This window comes from Coregonus lavaretus (assembly GCF_964263955.1).
Source record: "Coregonus lavaretus genome assembly, chromosome: 2".
NCBI lineage: Eukaryota > Metazoa > Chordata > Actinopteri > Salmoniformes > Salmonidae > Coregonus > Coregonus lavaretus.
Genome location: NC_139989.1, coordinates 13,428,951 through 13,449,943, shown reverse-complemented (window position 1 = coordinate 13,449,943; position 20,993 = coordinate 13,428,951). Strand labels below are relative to the sequence as shown.

Below are 20,993 nucleotides of genomic sequence, written 5' to 3'. Positions count from 1 at the left end.
CAAAAAACATTTCAGCCCTGCCACAAAAGGACCAGCTGACATCATGTCAGTGATTCTCTCGTTAACACAGCTGAGAGTGTTGACGAGGACAAGGCTGGAGATCACTCGGTCATGCTGATTGAGTTAGAATAACAGACTGGAAGCTTTAAAAGGAGGGTGGTGCTTGAAAACATTGTTCTTCCTCTGTTAACCATGGTTACCTGCAAGGAAACACGTGCCGTCATCATTGCTTTGCACAAAAAGGGCTTCACAGGCAAGGACATTGCTGCTAGTAAGATTGCACCTAAATCAACCATTTATCGGATCATCAAGAACTTCAAGGAGAGAGGTTCAATTGTTGTGAAGGCGGCGTCAGGGCGCCCAAGAAAGTCCAGCAAGCACCAGGACCGTCTCCTAAAGGTGATTCAGCTGCGGGATCGGGGCACCACCAGTGCAGAGCTTGCTCATGAATGGCAGCAGGCAGGTGTGAGTGCATCTGCACGCACAGTGAGGCGAAGACTTTTGGAGGATGGCCTGGTGTCAAGAAGGGCAGCGAGGAAGCCACTTCTCTCCAGGAAAAACATCAGTGACAGACTGATATTCTGCTAAAGGTACAGGGATTGGACTGGGGTAAAAGCTTGTCCGGAGAAGACAAGGTGAGCGCTACCATCAGTCCTGTGTCATGCCAACAGTAAAGCATCCTGAGACCATTCATGTGGGGGGTTGCTTCTCAGCCAAGGGAGTGGGCTCACTCACAATTTTGCCTAAGAACAGAGCCATGAATAAAGAATGGTACCAACACATCCTCAGAGAGCAACTTCTCCCAACCATCCAAGAACAGTTTGGTGACCAACAATGCCTTTTCTAGCATGATGGAGCACCTTGCCATAAGGCAAAAGTGATAACTAAGTGGCTCGGGGAACAAAACATCGGAATGTTGGGTCCATGGCCAGGAAACTCCCCAGACATTAATCCCATTGAAAACTTGTGGTCAATCCTCAAGAGGCGGGTGGACAAACAAAAACCCACAAATTCTGACAAATTGATTATGCAAGAATGGGCTGCCATCAGTCAGGATGTGGCCCAGAAGTTAATTGACAGCATGCCAGGGCGGATGGCAGAGGTCTTGAAAAAGAAGGGTCAACACTGCAAATATTGACTCTTTGCATAAACGTAATGTAATTGTCAATAAAAGCCTTTGACACTTATGGAATGCTTGTAATTATACTTCAGAATACCATAGTAACATCTGACAAAAATATCTAAAAACACTGAAGCAGCAAACTTTGTGAAGACCAATACTAGTGTCATTCTCAAAACTTTTGACCACGACTGTACAGTAAGCTATAGGCAATATGTTCCTCCACCGTGTGAGTCATAGAAATTATGATCTTGTGTTCGGGGCTTTCCGGCAGTCTTCATGGTTTTTATATGTAGGGAGCATAAATTGTAAACTAACAAAGAATTGTTCAAGTTAGAACCCATGTATTATAAACTGGGTGGTTTGATCCCTGAATGCTAAGTGTGAACAGTATAAAACAATCATTGAAATCAATTATAATGTGTGTTGTCCTGGGGTCCTGCACAACTCATAAAGAACATTTTTATTATTCAAAAACATAAGTCACATTTTTTACCCCGGACCCCCGTCTACTGTTCGTACACCCCAATTTCAATCTACATCTTGATTTACCCAGTTTATCAATAGAAATGTACCCTTCAAATACATTATTACCATTATGTTGTTATGAAGTTAGATTGTTAAAAACAAATTGATTGTATGATTGCATAATTAATTTATAACAATTACACATGCAATAATTTAATTCAAAAGATGCCCAACAATTGAACAGAGCAGTAGCAGAGTTTATCTGTCTGGATTAAGTGCCATTCTGTGACTTTGGCTAATATACATTTTTTTGCTGTGGTATCATTTTGGTATCGTGATACTAAACCTGGTATCGAAGTCAAAATTCTGGTATCGTGACAACACTAGTGAGTGTACCTCTGGAGGTATGTTGTGGTGTCTCGGTGGTCAAGTCCCAGAACCTCACTGTAGTGTCTCCAGAACCACTGGCCAGGTACCTGAGGAAAACACACATTACAGCTACCCCAGCGTGTGTGTATATCTCTGTCTGTGTGTGTATATCTCTGTCTGTGTGTGTATATCTCTGTCTGTGTGTGTATACAGTGAGGGAAAAAAGTATTTGATCCCCTGCTGATTTTGTACGTTTGCCCACTGACAAAGAAAAGATCAGTCTATAATTTTAATGGTAGGTTTATTTGAACAGTGAGAGACAGAATAACAACAGCAAAATCAAGAAAAACGCATGTCAAAAATGTTATAAATTGATTTGCATTTTAATGAGGGAAATAAGTATTTGACCCCTCTGCAAAACATGACTTAGTACTTGGTGGCAAAACCTGTTGGCAATCACAGAGGTCAGACGTTTCTTGTAGTTGGCCACCAGGTTTGCACATCTCAGGAGGGATTTTGTCCCACTCCTCTTTGCAGATCTTCTCCAAGTCATTAAGGTTTCGAGGCTGACGTTTGGCAACTCGAACCTTCAGCTCCCTCCACAGATTCTCTATGGGATTAAGGTCTGGAGACTGGCTAGGCCACTCCAGGACCTTAATGTGCTTCTTCTTGAGCCACTCCTTTGTTGCCTTGGCCGTGTGTTTTGGGTAATTGTCATTCTGGAATACCCATCCACGACCCATTTTCAATGCCCTGGCTGAGGGAATGAGGTTCTCACCCAAGATTTGACGGTACATGGCCCCGTTCATCGTCCCTTTGATGCGGTGAAGTTGTCCTGTCCCCTTAGCAGAAAAACACCCCCAAAGCACAATGTTTCCACCTCCATGTTTGACGGTGGGGATGGTGTTCTTGGGGTCATAGGCAGCATTCCTCCTCCTCCTCCAAACACGGCGAGTTGAGTTGATGCCAAAGAGCTCGATTTTTGTCTCATCTGACCACAACACTTTCACCCAGTTCTCCTCTGAATCATTCAGATGTTCATTGGCAAACTTCAGACGGCCCTGTATATGTGCTTTCTTGAGCAGGGGGACCTTGCGGGCGCTGCAGGATTTTAGTCCTTCACGGCATAGTGTGTTACCAATTGTTTTCTTGGTGACTATGGTCCCAGCTGCCTTGAGATCATTGACAAGATCCTCCCGTGTAGTTCTGGGCTGATTCCTCACCGTTCTCATGATCATTGTAACTCCACGAGGTGAGATCTTGCATGGAGCCCCAGGCCGAGGGAGATTGACAGTTCTTTTCGTACCAACTGTTGTCACCTTCTCACCAAGCTGCTTGGCGATGGTCTTGTAGCCCATTCCAGCCTTGTGTAGGTCTACAATCTTGTCCCTGACATCCTTGGGGAGCTCTTTGGTCTTGGCCATGGTGGAGAATTTGGAATCTGATTGATTGATTGCTTCTGTGGACAGGTGTCTTTCATACAGGTAACAAACTGAGATTAGGAGCACTCCCTTTAAGAGTGTGCTCCTAATCTCAGCTCGTTACCTGTATAAAAAGACACCTTGGAGCCAGAAATCTTTCTGATTGAGAGGGGGTCAAATACTTATTTCCCTCATTAAAATGCAAATCAATTTATAACAATTTTTATATGCGTTTTTCTGGATTTTTTATTTGTTATTCTGTCTCTCACTGTTCAAATAAACCTACCATTAAAATTATAGACTAATCATGTCTTTGTCAGTGGGCAAACGTACAAAATCAGCAGGGGATCAAATACTTTTCCCCCCTCACTGTATCTCTGTCTGTGTGTGTATACTTACTTCCCAGTAGGGCTGAATGCGGCAGAGATGACAGCCTCTGTGTGTCCTTGTAGTGAGGAGGTACAGCGAGCCACAGCCCTGACCCTGAACACTGCCTGGGGTTGGTACACTACGGGCAGAACTGTCTCAGTCTCTGCCCCCAGGGCCTTCACACACACCCTCAGACTCTCTACCACCTCCGCCTCGCCACGCACAAAGAACGCCAACGGCACCGGCTCCTCCTGGAGCGATAGGGAGGGGGAGGAGAAGAGGCATTCGTTTATTTGGATCCCCATTAGATGTTACTATCACAACAGCTACTCTTCCTGGGGTCAACAGGACAAGATAGAGGGAAAGAGAGTAAGAGGGAGTGTTAGAGAGATGGAAGTTAAGTGTGAATCATGGGGCTGTACGTGGGGATTTACGGCAGTACACTGCAGTGTGTGAGTGTTGTAGGGTGGTGTGTGTGTGTACCTTCTGTAGCAGTACATTGCAGACCAGCTGTAGTTTGTCAGGTGTGATGTCCAGCGGGACATCAAAGGGAGAACCCAGCGGCTCCCCCGCTTCATCCTGAAACTGGATCAACAGCCGTTCCACATCACTGGACATCCTTTCTGCTCAGGGATGGATGAGGGGTTGGAGCTAGGGCTGTGACGATACAAGTATCACCATTTTTTCGATGGCAAAAATGAACAAATGAAGCAGATCAAACTTTGGTCTTTAAAAAAAACGCTGTATGTCAAATAGTGTGCTATAGCTTGTAGTGTTGCACGGTATAGCAAAACTTCTGTACTTTTCCCCATAAACATGAAAAACAGTACGGTACTAAAATGTTACTTTCAGTACTTCTGTCAAATGTGTCTCACGGATCAACTCGCACAATCATGTCTATCAGCGCAGCCGATGTCCGTCCCCCTTTTAGCGTGAGACGCGCACCATGCCCTGCTCCCCTTACTCATTGCTAGCCTGCCCTGCACTGGGAGTCTGGGCTGCATCATAACTTCTGTGCAGCATGAGTGGGGAGCTAACACATGTGAATAATTTATACACTGCATGTAGAAATGTTGAAAACTTAATTACTAGGGATGTGACAAATTTAAATTTTTTCTTAATGTTTAAACTGCCTTTTGTTTTTGTTAAACCCCAATAACAAAAAATCATACAATTCCACGTCAATTTACAATGCAGAATAATGGTCCTATTACGTATGCATGACCGCTAGTCCCGGGCAATTAAGTTATATCTACCACAAACCCTTTATTGCCATAGAACGCAGTACAGTAACATGTCAATAATTTATAACTTTTCAGACATAAAAAAAAAGTGCCCCATCAGAAGCGTCTGTACCCTTTCAGACAGTAGAATTCTGCTCTGGCATTTAATGTTCTATTGTTTCCCTGACAACAATAAACGTTGCTGATTGATGTGCTGCTGTGTTGTGTATGGTAAGGTAGCTAGATGTGCTTTCTTTCTACTAAATGTCTTGTCAAGTCACGATATTTAACAAACTTTAAAGTGCTTTTTTAGGAAAGAGTGGTCTGCGTGATGGAAGTTTGTCCCGCTTCAGAAGTGGCATTAATTTACAGACAAGTAAAATGCCATTCAGGTTCATGTCGGCGTTTAGTGTAGCCTACCATAACAGACAAACAAACAGGCCATAACCGAGGCGCTTTTATGGGGCAACATAACATTATATCTGAAACGGGTAATCGATACAGGCTATACCGGTAGACTACTGTAATTTCATATTATGAGACAAAAACACCCCCACCCACTCAGCAACAAAGAATAGCCAACCCCGTACTCACAAGACTTGCCCGAAGATACTGTATTCCGGCAACATCGGTCCCATGAACGGCCTAAACTAAGATATTCTTCACACAACAGACCGAAGACTGAACACATCCAGTCATTAGAAGAGAAAGAGCCAGTGCGAGGGAGAGAGGAGGGGCAGGCAGAACCGTGCGCATATGTCTTGGTAATCTGCTTCTTGCAATGCCTTAATTGTCTTGCATGCCTAACAAATTCACCAAAGTAGCCTAAAGTTTGCCTCTACCTCTATGGTTTTATTTAAATGACAACTTTCCCCAGGCCTTTATAGCCATATCAGTGGAGGCTGCTGAGGGGAGGACAGCTCATAATAATGTCTAGAACGGAGCAAATGGAATGGCATCAAACACATGGAAACCATGCGTTTGATACCATTCCACCTATTCCGCTCCAGCCATTACCATGAGCCAGTCCTCCCCAATTAAGGTGCCACCAACCTCCTGTGAGCCATATAGCCTAGTTAGGCTATAAAACAGAAAATTATGTTTTGTGATAACTGCACTGTGATTTTAATTATGTGGTTAGGGATTTTTCTTAGCGTTAAGGATCCCAACTTAGTTTAAACGTTCACACCCCTATTAATTACTGTTCGCAAAACAATGTCCATACAGGCTAGAACACCTTACAATGCAAGAAGATACCGGTAGCTTACAGCTTTGTAGGCTAACTACCCTTGCTAGCTTACAGCTGAAGGCAAGCTAACATGAACTCACAACCCTATCCTAGTACTTTGTGATAGGCAAAATATGCTGATTTCAATGCCGATTACCACCCCAAAACTTAATTCAGTCACTTAAATCGATCTTTCCGTCACATCTCTCCATCAGCCAAAGATGATCGATTGCCTCAGCGAACTGACTGTGCTTAGGGCTCCAACCTAGGTTGAAGATCACAAAGGTTAAGACAACGGGATACTAATATCCCATAACTCTTTGCAAACATGGGACAAGCGTTGCTAGTTAGCAACAGCGCTAGTAGATAGCAACGGCGCTGGTCTCACAAATGTTTATTTTCCAACATGGGATCCTTACGCTGTCTTAACCTGTATTTTTTCCACCTAGGTTCCAACAGCACCGTGAATGATGTCATTACTGGTTAAAGAGACAGTGCTGACTTTTATAAAATAAGCTACTTCTATGCAAATGTTTTTGATCAGTACAATAAAACAAGTCCCGAATGGAAGGGAAACAGATTGTTATCTGTAGCCCCATGAAATTAGCCAAAACAAGCTCAATAACTCAATGCATGCAAACTCCAATTGAATATGCATTCACCTGTATTGTGAATAGGCCTAGGCTACATCTTCATGTACCCAGTTTATCAATTGAGATTTAACATTGAAATAAATGATTATCATTATGTTGTTAGAGTGGTAAAAACAAAGCCAAATTGATTGTATGATTGCATAATTGATTAATTAAATGAATACATGGTTGTCTCTGAAAAAATGTTGACGTAAAAAAAGGCATATGTAATGATATTGAACTCAAAATAAGCCCAACGATTGAAAAGAGAAGTGAATGAGTTTGTCTGGTCCAAGTGCCATTCTGTAACTTTGGCTAATATAGGCTACCTTCTTTGTTTTGCTGTGGTATCATTTTGGTATTGAGTATCGTGATGGTATCAAGTATTGTGATACTAAACCTTGTATCGAAGTGAAAATTCTGGTATCGTGAAAACACGAATAGCTTGGAAATTAAATCAAATGTGACTCTGGATGACATGTTTGTTTCCAAGGACCACGATTGTACAGGACAAACATACACTACCCGTCAAAAGTTTGGACACACCTACTCATTCAAGTTTAATTTTTTATTATTGTAGAATAATAGTGAAGACATCAAAACTATGAAATAACACATATGGAATCATGTAGTAACCAAAAAAAGTGTTAAACGAATCAAAATATATTTTATATTTTTCAAATAGTCACCCTTTGCCTTGATGACAGCTTTGCACACTCTTAGCATTCTCTCAACCAGCTTCATGAGGTAGTCACCTGGAATGCATTTCAATTAACAGGTGTGCCTTGTTAAAAGTTAATTTGTGGAATTTCTTTCCTTCTTAATGCGTTTGAGCCAATCAGTTGTGGTGTGACAAGGTAGGGGTGGTATACAGAAGACGGACTCTGTATTTTACCAAATAGGGCTATTTATGGCAAGAACAGCTCAAATAAGCAAAGAGTAACGACAGTCCATCATTACTTTAAGACATTGAAAGTTTCTTCAAGTGCTGTCGCAAAAACCATCAAGCGCTATGATGAAACTGGCTCTCATAAGGACAGCCACAGGAAAGGAAGACCCAGAGTTACCTCTGCTGCAGAGGATACGTTCATTAGAGTTACCAGCCTCAGAAATTGCAGCACAAATAAATGCTTCAGAGTTCAAGTCACAGACACATCTCAACATCAACTGTTCAGAGGGGACTGTGTTAATCAGGCCTTCATGGTCAAATTGCTGCAAAGAAACCACTACTAAAGCACACCAATAAGAAGAGACCTGCTTTGGCCAAGAAACACAAACAATGGACATTAGAACGGTGGAAATGTGTCCTTAAAGCATGGAGGAGGTGGTGTTATGGTGTGGGGGTGCTTTGCTGGTGACACTGTCAGTGATTTATTTAGAATTCAAGGCACACTTAACCAGCATGGCTACCACAGCATTCTGCAGCGATACGCCATCCCATCTGGTTTGGGCTTAGTGGGACTATCATGTTTTTCAACAGGACAATGACCCAACACACCTCCAGGCCTCGTAAGGGCTATTTGACCAAGAAGGAGAGTGATGGAGTGCTGCATCAGATGACCTGGCCTCCACAATCCCCTGACCTCAACCCAATTGAGATGGTTTGGGATGAGTCAGATGGCAGAGTGAAGGAAAAGCAGCCAACAAGTGCTCAGCATATGTGGGAACTCCTTCAAGACTGTTGGAAAAGCATTCCGGATGAAGCTGATTGAGAGAATGCCAAGAGTGTGCAAAGCTGTCAAGGCAAAGGGTGGCTACATTGAAGAATCTCAAATATAACATATATTTTGATTTGTTTAACACTTTTTTGGTTACATGATTCCATGTGTTATTTCATAGTTTTGATGTCTTCACTATTATTATTATTCTACCATGTAGAAAATAGTAAAAATAAAGAAAAACCCTGGAATGAGTAGGTGTGTCGAATCTTTTGACTGGTACTGTAGGTACAGGTAAGTGTTTTCAGAAAGTATTGACTGATGGTGAATCAATGTTGTTGCTAGCAAATCGCATTACCAGTTATCAAAACTCAACCTCGATATAAAATAACAGATTGGAGTGTTCCTCAGCTAGCTAGCTCACAGTCAAGCTGTAATATACATGTAATTGGTACATACAGCCTGAAACGAATTACTGCAAACTCGTAAATGTTCCTTACAGGCCAGAATGTTGAATAAAATGACATTTGAACTTACTCTAACGGTTGTCTGTGCGGGTTGCCCTTCAGCAGCTTGAAATTTGAGACAAAATAGCCACAGGAAAGTATTGTTTAACCAACTTTTTAGAGCGCGGTACTGAAGTACAAATGTCTTACCTGCAAAACCATTTAAAATAACTGCTGACTTCATTTAGTATACATGCAACATGTGAACACATTTGCTCATGACCGAAGGCACATGCACAAGACCGAAGTACATGGTCAGCAGGCGTCTACATGGTTTTGCGCATGCACCAGGTAAGATATTTCTACTTAAGTACCGCGCTCTAAAAAGTGGGTTAAACAATACTTTCCTGTGGATATTTTGTCTCAAATTCCAAACACGTTAAGGACCTACACCACGGACAACCGGTAGAGTAAGTTCAAACGTATTCAACATTCTGGCTTGTAAGGTACATTTACACGATTTTGCAGTCATTCGTTTCAGGCTGTGTAGTTATACCAATTAATTGTGTGTTAAGAGCCTGATTAATTAGACTAGATGCTAGTAACTCACTAAAGTATGTGAGGCAACAGGGAGAGATGGCTTCCCATCTAACGTTATGCCAACAAACTAAGTCAATAATAATAATAATAATAATAATAATAGGCTTGGTCAACAAATTATAGCTTATATATTTGGTTCAAACTGTAGCCGGGCTAACAGGCTCGCTAGATACCTGGCTAGCTTGTTTCCCAGACATGCTATTGTGGCTAACTATGCCGGTTCTGATCATTTGTTTCGGTTCCTTCAACAATCACATCCTCCTAACAGCAGCCGACACCTCAACCTTGAAACCAAACCATGTTACAACATCAACTCGTAACGTTAAATACTGATAAATAAATACCTTTTCAGTGTTCCAACAACTTGTGAAATGCCACACGTGTGTAGGAAATGCACGCAGCAGATCTAGCTTCGGAAGTTCTTCATACGTCATTAAAATGCGACTGACTAACGTTGACGTGAAAGTGAGGGGTTCCCACTGGATAACACAGCCACAAAGTCTGACTATATCATAAAAATTTCTGAAAACAAACATGAGCTTTTTGGTCTTAATTTAATGTTTGTTATAAGGTTAGTAGTGTGGTTAAAGACAGGGTTAGGTTTCAAATCTGATTTTAAGAAGATAAAATGTAGAAATGGGCGGGGTTTATTACTTTGTGGCTGTGTTAACTAGTGACGACCGAAATGGAGAGGCTATACCAAAGATTATCTATTATATTGACAAGATAGTCGACAGACCGCTCTAACAATAGAAATACATGTCCGCAAAAGGCAGGCGGGAGGAGGCGAGATCAGGTGGGAACATTCTAGCAAATGAGTGGGTAGATTTGCGCGTGAACAACAGGCACAACTCCGATATGAAAAAGTTTGTCAAAGTCGCCAGAATGCTACGTGCGTCCCCTTATATCAGTACATTTGTAACCAGTAGCGGTGCATAGGTACAATCAAGCGAGTAAGAAGTCATATTACAACCTATGTTGTGAGAATTTTGTTGTTTACTTATAACCAATTCATTTGTACAGTCGTGGTCAAAAGTTTTGAGAATGACACAAGTATTGGTCTTCACAATGTTTGCTGCTTCAGTGTTTTTAGATATGTTTGTCAGATGTTACTATGGTATACTGAAGTATAATTACAAGCATTCCATAAGTGTCAAAGGCTTTTATTTACAATTACATTACGTTTATGCAAAGAGTCAATATTTGCAGTGTTGACCCTTCTTTTTCAAGACCTCTGCAATCCGCCCTGGCATGTTTTCAATTAACTTCTGGGCCACATCCTGACTGATGGCAGCCCATTCTTGCATAATCAATGCTTGGAGTTTGTCAGAATTTGTGGGTTTTTGTTTGTCCACCCGCCTCTTGAGGATTGACCACAAGTTCTCAATGGGATACATCGCGCAGTGGTCTAAGGCACTGCATTGCAGTGCTAGCTGTGCCACTAGAGATCCTGGTTCGAATCCAGGCTCTGTCGTAGCCGGCCGCGACCGGGAGACCCATGGGGCGCCGCACAATTGGCCCAGCGTCGTCCAGGTTAGGGGAGGGAATGGCCGGCAGGGATGTAGCTCAGTTGGTAGAGAATGGTGTTTGCAACGCCAGGGTTGTGGGTTCGATTCCCACGGGGGGTACGAAAAAAATAAATAATATATATATATATAATGTATGCACTCACTAACTGTAAGTCGTTCTGGATGAGAGCGTCTGCTAAAATGACTAAAATGTAAAATGGATTAAGGTCTGGGGAGTTTCCTGGCCATGGACCCAAAATGTCGATGTTTTGTTCCCCGAGCCACTTAGTTATCACTTTTGCCTTATGGCAAGGTGCTCCATCATGCTGGAAAAGGCATTGTTCGTCACCAAACTGTTCTTGGATTGTTGGGAGAAGTTGCTCTCTGAGGATGTGTTGGTACCATTCTTTATTCATGGCTGTGTTCTTAGGCAAAATTGTGAGTGAGCCCACTCCCTTGGCTGAGAAGCAACCCCACACATGAATGGTCTCAGGATGCTTTACTGTTGGCATGACACAGGACTGATGTTAGCGCTCACCTTGTCTTCTCCGGACAAGCTTTTTTCCAGATGCCCCAAACAATCGGAAAGGGGATTCATCAGAGAAAATGACTTTACCCCAGTCCTCAGCAGTCCAATCCCTGTACATTTTGCAGAATATCAGTCTGTCCCTGATGTTTTTCCTGGAGAGAAGTGGCTTCTTTGCTGCCCTTCTTGACACCAGGCCATGCACTCACACCTGCCTGCTGCCATTCCTGAGCAAGCTCTGCACTGGTGGTGCCCCGATCCCGCAGCTGAATCAACTTTAGGAGACTGTCCTGGCGCTTGCTGGACTTTCTTGGGCGCCCTGAAGCCTTCTTCACAACAATTGAACCTCTCTCCTTGAAGTTCTTGATGATCCGATAAATGGTTGATTTAGGTGCAATCTTACTAGCAGCAATATCCTTGCCTGCGAATCCCTTTTTGTTCAAAGCAATGATGACGGCACGCGTTTCCTTGCAGGTAACCATGGTTAACAGAGGAAGAGCAATGATTTCAAGCACCACCCTCCTTTTAAAGCTTCCAGTCTGTTATTCTAACTCAATCAGCATGACCGAGTGATCTCCAGCCTTGTCCTCGTCAACACTCTCACCTGTGTTAACGAGATAATCACTGACATGTCAGCTTGTACTTTTGTGGCAGGGCTGAAATGCAGTGGAAATGTTTTTGGTGGATTAAGTTCATTTTCATGGCAAAGAGGGACTTTGCAATTAATCTGATCGCTCTTCATAACATTCTGGAGTATATGCAAATTGGCATCATAAAAGCTGAGGCAGTAGACTTTGAAAATTAATATTTGTGTCATTCTCAAAACTTTTGACCACGACTGTACACCACCGTGATATACAATAAGGCCATGACAACAAAAAGACAACAGTCGCATAGTGGCGGAATACATTAAACAAATTTTTTTAGTTAAATCAATGTTGCTAAATATCATGTGGCTGACCATGGTCTGATTTGTCTGTGTGTGCGTGCATGCCAAGTAAAACAAAACAGTTGACTCACCCTACTTTTAGACTTGTTGAAGGCCAGTGCCATCCTCCTTATTGGCAAAATGTTATATGGCTCTGTCATACAGTACACTTTTTTAGTTTTTGTTGTCATAGGCTACCTAGCTAAAATGCTAGCCTAACTTCGTCACATGGGCAACAATGAACCACAGAACCAGCAAAGTTAACTACATTGAGGGGGAAAAAGTATTTGATCCCCTGCTGATTTTGTACGTTTGCCCACTGACAAAGACATGATCAGTCTATAATTTTAATGGTAGGTTTATTTGAACAGTGAGAGACAGAATAACAACAAAAAAATACAGAAAAATCCATGTCAAAAATGCTATGAATTGATTTGCATTTTAATGAGGGAAATAAGTATTTGACCCCTCTGCAGAACATGACTTAGTACTTGGTGGCAAAACCCTTGTTGGCAATCACAGAGGTCAGACGTTTCTTGTAGTTGGCCACCAGGTTTGCACACATCTCAGGAGGGATTTTGTCCCACTCCTCTTTACAGATCTTCTCCAAGTCATTAAGGTTTCGAGGCTGACGTTTGGCAAGACTGGCTAGGCCACTCCAGGACCTTAATGTGCTTCTTCTTGAGCCACTCCTTTGTTGCCTTGGCCGTGTGTTTTGGCTCATTGTCATGCTGGAATACCTATCCACGACCCATTTTCAATGCCCTGGCTGAGGGAAGGAGGTTCTCACCCAAGATTTGACGGTACATGGCGCCGTCCATCGTCCCTTTGATGCGGTGAAGTTGTCCTGTCCCCTTAGCAGAAAAACACCCCCAAAGCATAATGTTTCCACCTCCATGTTTGATGGTGTTCTTGGGGTCATAGGCAGCATTCCTCCTCCTCCAAACACGGCGAGTTGAGTTGATGCCAAAGAGCTCGATTTTGGTCTCATCTGACCACAACACTTTCACCCAGTTCTCCTCTGAATCATTCAGATGTTCATTGGCAAACTTCAGACGGGCCTGTATATGTGCTTTCTTGAGCAGGGGGACCTTGCGGGCGCTGCAGGATTTCAGTCCTTCACGGCGTAGTGTGTTACCAATTGTTTTCTTGGTGACTATGGTCCCAGCTGCCTTGAGATCATTGACAAGATCCTCCCGTGTAGTTCTGGGCTGATTCCTCACCGTTCTCATGATCATTGCAACTCCACGAGGTGAGATCTTGCATGGAGCCCCATGCTGAGGGAGATTGACAGTTATTTTGTGTTTCTTCCATTTGCGAATAATCGCACCAACTGTTGTCACCTTCTCACCAAGCTGCTTGGCGATGGTCTTGTAGCCCATTCCAGCCTTGTGTAGGTCTACAATCTTGTCCCTGACATCCTTGGAGAGCTCATTGGTCTTGGCCATGGTGGAGAGTTTGGAATCTGATTTGATTGATTGCTTCTGTGGACAGGTGTCTTTTATACAGGTAACAAGCTGAGATTAGGAGCACTCCCTTTAAGAGTGTGCTCCTAATCTCAGCTCATTACCTGTATAAAAGACACCTGGGAGTCAGAAATCTTTCTGATTGAGACGGGGTCAAATACTTATTTCCCTCATTTAAAATGCAAATCAATGTATAACATTTTTGACATGGGTTTTTCTGGATTTTTTTGTTGTTATTCTGTCTCTCACTGTTCAAATAAACCTACCATTAAAATTATAGACTGATAATTTCTTTGTCAGTGGGCAAACGTACAAAATCAGCAGGGGATCAAATACTTTTTTCCCTCACTGTACATACACATGCTCATGCAAACACACACACATAAACACACAAACAAAAAATTATACATTGCCATTAATCCTTACATTTTGAACATCCATTTGAACATTATTTGTGCGATTTCTGTTTCATTCTTTAGACATACAGACAAAGAAACAGCATCCTGGAGTCATCCTGATAGAGAGCGCAATGTTACAGACAGAATAAAATACATAATTTTCAAAGATACTATTCATTTAGATGTTCTCATAATAATAATAATAATAATAATAACAACACACCATATTGTATTGTACTTTTACAGTGCCTTCAGAAAGTATTCACACCCCTTGACTTGTTCCACATTTTGTTGTGTTACAGCCTGAATTTAAAATGGATTAAATTGAGATTTTTTGTCAATGGCCTACACACAATACCTCATAATGTCAAAGTGGAATGATGTTTTTTCTAAAGTTCTACAAATTAATTAAAAATGAAAAGCTGAAATGTCTTGAGTCAATAAGTATTCAACCCCTTTGTTATGGCAAGCCTAAAATAAGTTTGGGAGAACAGATTTGCCTAAAAAGTCACATAATAAGTTGCATGGACTCAGTCTGTGTGCAATAATAGTATTTAACATGATTTTTGAATGACTACCTCATCTCTGTACCCCACACATACAATTATCTGTAAAGTCCTACAGTCTAGCAGTGAATTACAAACACAGATTCAACCCACAAAGACCAGGGAGGTTTTCCAATGCCTCACAAAGAAGGGCACCTAATGGTAGATGGGTAACAATAAATAAAAAAAAAGACAGTAAATATCCCTTTGAGCATGGTGAAGTTATTAATTACACTTCAGATGGTGTATCAGTCACTACAACGATACAGGCATCCTTCTTAACTCAGTTGCTGGAGAGGAAGGAAACCGCTCAGGGATTTCACCATGAGGCCAATGGTGACTTTAAAATAGTTACAGAGTTTAATGGCTGTGATAGGAGAAAACTTAGGATGGATCAACAACATTAGTTACTCCACAATACTAACCTAATTGACAGAGTCAAAAGAAGGAAGTCTGTACAGAATAACAAATATTCCAAAACATGCATCCTGTTTGCAACAAGACACTAAAGTAATACTGCAAAACATGTGGCAAAGCAATTACACTTTTTGTCCTGAATACAAAGTGTTATGTTTGGTGCAAATACAACACATTACTGAGTACCACTCTACATATTTTCAAGCATAGTGGTGACTGCATCATGTTATGTGTATGTTTCTAATCGTTAAGGACTGGGGAGTTTTTTCAGGATAAGAAATAAACAAAATGGAGCTAGGCACAGGCAAAATCCTAGAGGAAAACCTGGTTCAGTCTGCTTTCCACCAGACACTGGGAGATTAATTCACCTTTCAGCAGGACAATAACCTAAAACACAAGGCCAAATCTACACTGGAGTTGCTTACCAAGAAGACAGTGAATTGTCCTGAGTGGCCAAGTTACAGTTTTGACTTAAATCTGCTTGAAAATCTATGGCAAGACTTGATAGTGGTTGTTTAGCAATGATCAACAACCAATTTGACAGAGCTTGAAGAACTTTTAAAAGAATAATGGGCAGATATTGTACAATCCAGGTGTGCAAAGCTCTTAGAGACTTACCCAGTAGGACTCACAGCTGTAATCGCTGCCAAAAGTGATTCTAACATGTATTGACTCGTGTGTGTCAATACTTATGTAAATGAGATGTTTCTGTATTTCATTTTCAATACATTTGCAAATCTAAAACCATGTTATCACTTTGTCATTATGGGGTAATCTATGTAGTGAGATGGGTGAGGAAAACATATATTTAATCCATTTTGAATTTAGGCTGTAGCACAACAAAATGTGGAATAAGTCAAGAGGTATGAATACTTTCTGAATGCACTGTATATATTGTAGTGGTCCTGTGTGGCTCAGTTAGTAAGCGCATGTCACTAGCAACATCAGAGTGGTGTGGTCCTCTGTAGCTCAGCTGGTAGAGCACGGCGCTTGTAACGCCAAGGTAGTGGGTTCGATCCCCGGGACCACCCATACACAAAAAAAAAATGTATGCACGCATGACTGTAAGTCGCTTTGGATAAAAGCGTCTGCTAAATGGCATATTATTATTATTATTATTATTACGGATCATGTAAAAAAAAATCTGACTCACTGTCGTCACTTTGGATAAAAACACCTGCTATGTAAGTGGTATGTATTACAGCACTGTATTGGCCAACGCAATTTTAGTAAAGCAGTGTGAAACGCCCCAATCAAAAAGACCCCAGCAACTTCATTTTGGATGCATGTTTACTGCGTAGGGGATGCATTACATACAGTACATCTCTGATCTTGTCAATATCAGATTTTTTGATTATTGGTTAAGAGCAGTCGGATTAAGTAATAGTAAAATGTATTTTAACAAATGAGAAGACAATCATATCAAAAGTAATATGAGCATTGCATTGTGAAAAGCAATTAATTTATATTAACATGTATTGCAATGTGAAACATGTATTTCTAGATAAAACCCTGATTTAAGTTTGGTGAAAGTGACTGTATGATTTTGTGTGTTGTACTTAGTCAATTGAAAATGTGCTTAGAGTTTTGAAATAACTGCCTTTTTGATTATCTGTTTTGAGTTTTGTGCTAAGTGTTGTGAAAAATGTACCAAAGCGATTGAAAAAAACGAATGTCAAAGTTTAACGGGACAAATTCGCTACCACACTAGATTTACTGGTGAGAGCGACAGAATGTTACACATGAATAGTTATCTTTAGAGAGGGATTCATTCCCTGACTAACCCAAAAAGATGATCTTGGACCGATGAACCATTAACATCTCTGCTATGTTATTCCTATTTTAAGTCGTGTGTGTGATTATATTACCTTCCTGTAGTAGGGTAGCTAAACCAAACCAGATGTTTGTGTGTTTTGGGGTAGGTGTTTTTCATCTCACACTGTCTTCTAATGCTATGATGTTGAGGCAATACATCTGCCCTGATGTCAGCCTAGAAGAAAATAGGGTCATCTTCTCCCCTTCATTTCACCCTATGACTGTTCACCGGACCCTTGACGGGATGGCCACATGTTATAGGGGTCACATGAAGAGTGTCAACATCTTTGATGCCCTATTTCAACTGGGCACCTTTATTGTCTTTCCCATTCTTTGTCTTGTGTTTCTAATGAGCTCTTATTCATCGGTAATGTAATGAGCTTCCACTTGTGAAGTATCTGTAAAATAATGGAGACTGACTGTTAGACGGGGAAAGGGAAATGTCTGCACAGTTCTACTGTCCTGTTTTGAGCAGTTACAGGCAAAACTAATTTGCTAACATCTGTAGCAATGTCAATGCTCTTGTAGCATAAACACCTTTGTGGTCGAATGCACAATGCATTCACAGACCTCAACCGGCTGCAGTCAGTCATTTGTGTGGATGTATTCAGAGATAGTTAATCTGTAAACGCCTGCTGGAGAAGGCAATTAACCGTAGAGTCCACCAGGGAGTTGATGTGAAATAGGGAGCATCTATCCACTGTTTTAAAAGAAATACACCAGGGGGACATGCTTGCTCATATCCAGCCAAGAAGTTAGCTATTTATCGTCAGCGTTCTAGTTGGTTCTTCGTGAAGATGGCCGCAATCCTCTCTGACATGTTTTTATAGAGCCACACAGCTTTTTCTTTCCTCATTGAGATTCTGCATGACTCGAGCATTCGGATTGCTTTTGACACCAAAGCTGAGAATCAAAGATATTGTGAATCGAAAGTAATTATTTTTTAGCTGCCCCAATAACTGCCCCAAACTTTTACTGATAAGAACATAAACTTGGCCCAAAATGTGTCTAGAAAAGGCATATTTCATAGTTCTAGTAAAGGGTATTCTTTCCCTGCAGCAAACGCTACTCTTTCAGCATACTGTGAGCCAATGGGAGTAGAAGAGAGGGGGCAGGCAGGAACTGAACTGAAAGGCTTTTGCTTGGGCCCGTCAACAGTAGGTTTCAGCCTGTATTTGTGTCTAGTGACCTGCTACTCCATTCCAGCATGCATCACTTACCCCTCTAATGAGGATATAAAGAGAGTGAAAGACTTGCACAGATGGAAAGAAGAGGAATGAAAGAAAGGAAGAGACTAGAGCCCCATTTATACTTGCCAATAACATGCGTCCTTCGTCCTGATATTGTCCTGATCTTGTTCTTATCTTGTCTCTTAACACTATAAGATCTGCTAACAATCAGATCACAATGTGTATTTTAATCATCTACGCCCGTCTAAAATTGTGGGCACAATCAGAATGTGGACAAGATCAGGACAAAGGACACATGTTAGCACCAGGTGTAAACAGGGCTTTAGAGAAGGAGAGAGATAAACATAATATGGTTATAATACTTTGTAGAGGATGGTAAGGAGAGTGAGAAGTAATCAGTGACCAAGAACGCTCCACTGGAACCTCTCATCAACTGGTCATGACCCTGCAAACAGTGGTCAGAGGAGTTCACATGCACGCATGCACACGCACACATATACACACGCATACACACACACACACTCCCTCCCTGTTTTATTCCAGTGCTGTTAGCTATAATTGGTGAACCATTTGTTACTTATTAGCAGAGAGAGTTGACGGTGTAATTATGAAATCAGCCAGGCATGAATTTTGAGGTTCACACATTTATGGACGATATACCATGGAATGTGGTCTGTAGCAACTAACTGAGATAGTGTCGCAAAGTGCCCCTGTCTTTTAAGAGGGTGCATTAGCATTGTAGAAAATTACTATTTTCACTCTACTACTCCAACAAGAAATGTCAAAGCTATTAGATGAGATACATGCAGCAGCGGACTTAAGAGCCTCACAAAAAGCAAAATATACACTATTAACATTGCAACAGTACATAACACTCATCCAATCCAAACAGACACTTTCAACTTGTTCTTCTAATGGATTATGCTCAACCAATAAGTACCTGTTCAGAAGATGAGTGGGTACAGTACAGTATGTCTGCTGGTTTTGAGTAAATTAATATGGATGAACTCTATTTACAGTGAGTCATCACAAATGCACAAATGTGTTTTTCCCTCTTTACCCTCTTTTCTAAGTGATGCTATGCAATGATATTGTGTGTGACATCACATCCTCTCATAGTACAAAATAATTATTTGGTTAGACATCAACATTGGGCCTAAATGCTTTTTTAATAAAGAAGAAACGGCCACATTTAACAGCATACAACACGAAGATACAGACAGCCAATCCATGTCAGGCTAACCTCCTGTAGCTATTGTATTTATTTGGTGGCTTGTGGCCTCAGAGGAAAGCAGCGCACATGGCTTACATTGACTGCAGACAAGAGGAATGACTTGCTTTCACATCCGCTTTTGATTAGACTCCTTCTCTGGGTTTGTCCTTTAGTCAACATTAGAGTAAAGGGGCCAGGTTTGGGTTAGGAGAGGGTTCAGCGAGGACTACAAATCACTGCAATTTATGTTGCTATTACAAATAGGCCATGGAGAGCCATTGGTCTAGCTAGGGTTGCAAAATTCCAGGAACCTTCAATAATTTCCCTGGTTTTCCAACCAGGATTTCTGGAAAACCAGGGAATTTATTGAATATTCCTGGAATATTGCAACCCTAGGTCTAGCTATCATACTGTATATCCAAGTGTTGCAGGAGAGGATACTTAATAAAGTTTATAGTATTAACCTAATTCCATGTAGTTACTCTAGACTATTTCATTGTGGTAATAAGAATGCAATTACTCAATATTACCTCTAGATACTTAACGTTACGGCAGATAAATAGCACTCAACGCCTCCACAAGGGAATGCTGCATTGCAATCAAATAGCATCCAGTTTAGTACTTATTCAGAAGATACTGTAGGACTGATGTGGTAAAAAGATGAGGATTCAGCTGGTTGTTTATCAATTACCCTTTTCTTCAATATTCGCCTAAAATGACATACTCAAATCTAACTGCCTGTAGCTCAGGACCTGAAGCAAGGATATGCATATTCTTGATACCATTTGAAAGGAAACACTTTGAAGTTTGTGGAAATTTGAAATTAATGTAGGTGAATATAACACATTAGATCTGGTAAAAGATAATACAAACAAAAAAACATGCGTTTTCTATTTATTTTTTTGTTCCATCATCTTTTGAAAAGCAAGAGAAAGGTCACAATATAATATTGCAGTTTAGGCACGATTTAGATTTTGGCCACTAGATGGCAGCAGTGTGCGCACAAAGTTTCAGATTGATCCAGTGAAGCACTGCAATACTGGACTATTTTGTATCAAGTCTGGCCAAATGTGCCGAATTGGTCAATTGATACATTTTCAAGTAGGTAACTATAGAGAACATACAAAAACGATATGGGAATACAAATTGTAAGTTTACACACTCCCAGGAATGTCAAACACGATGGATCATTAGCTTATACACTAACTTTCACGCATCTAGATGGCCGGGCGGGGTGGGTGTGGAGCCAGAGACAGCAAGGGTTCAAACTGTAGAACCCAGTTCCTACATTTGAATATTAAAATGGATTTTATCAAACAAAACTATGCTACATTTTATCTCTGGGACCCTCAGGATGACAAATCAGAGCAAGATTACTGAATGTAAATACATTATTTACCTTCAGAGGTGAATGTATCAAACCAGTTGCCGTGATACGTTTTTTGTTGTTGTG

At 41.2% G+C, this 20,993-nt stretch overlaps 1 protein-coding gene across 1 annotated transcript in view; it reads right to left on the bottom strand.

Moving 5' to 3' along the window:
* The window catches only part of nle1 (notchless homolog 1), a 29,592-nt gene extending 19,612 nt beyond the window's left edge, over nt 1-9,980 (bottom strand). The window contains exons 1-4 of the mRNA XM_084179081.1: nt 9,879-9,980; nt 4,231-4,404; nt 3,778-3,998; nt 1,985-2,064 (exon numbers count right to left, since the gene is read on the bottom strand). Of these exons, the coding sequence (XP_084035207.1) occupies nt 1,985-2,064; nt 3,778-3,998; nt 4,231-4,365 (436 nt within the window). The 5' untranslated portion in view covers nt 4,366-4,404; nt 9,879-9,980. The remainder of the gene's footprint in view (nt 1-1,984; nt 2,065-3,777; nt 3,999-4,230; nt 4,405-9,878) is intronic.
* Between the last annotated feature and the right edge of the window lie 11,013 nt (nt 9,981-20,993).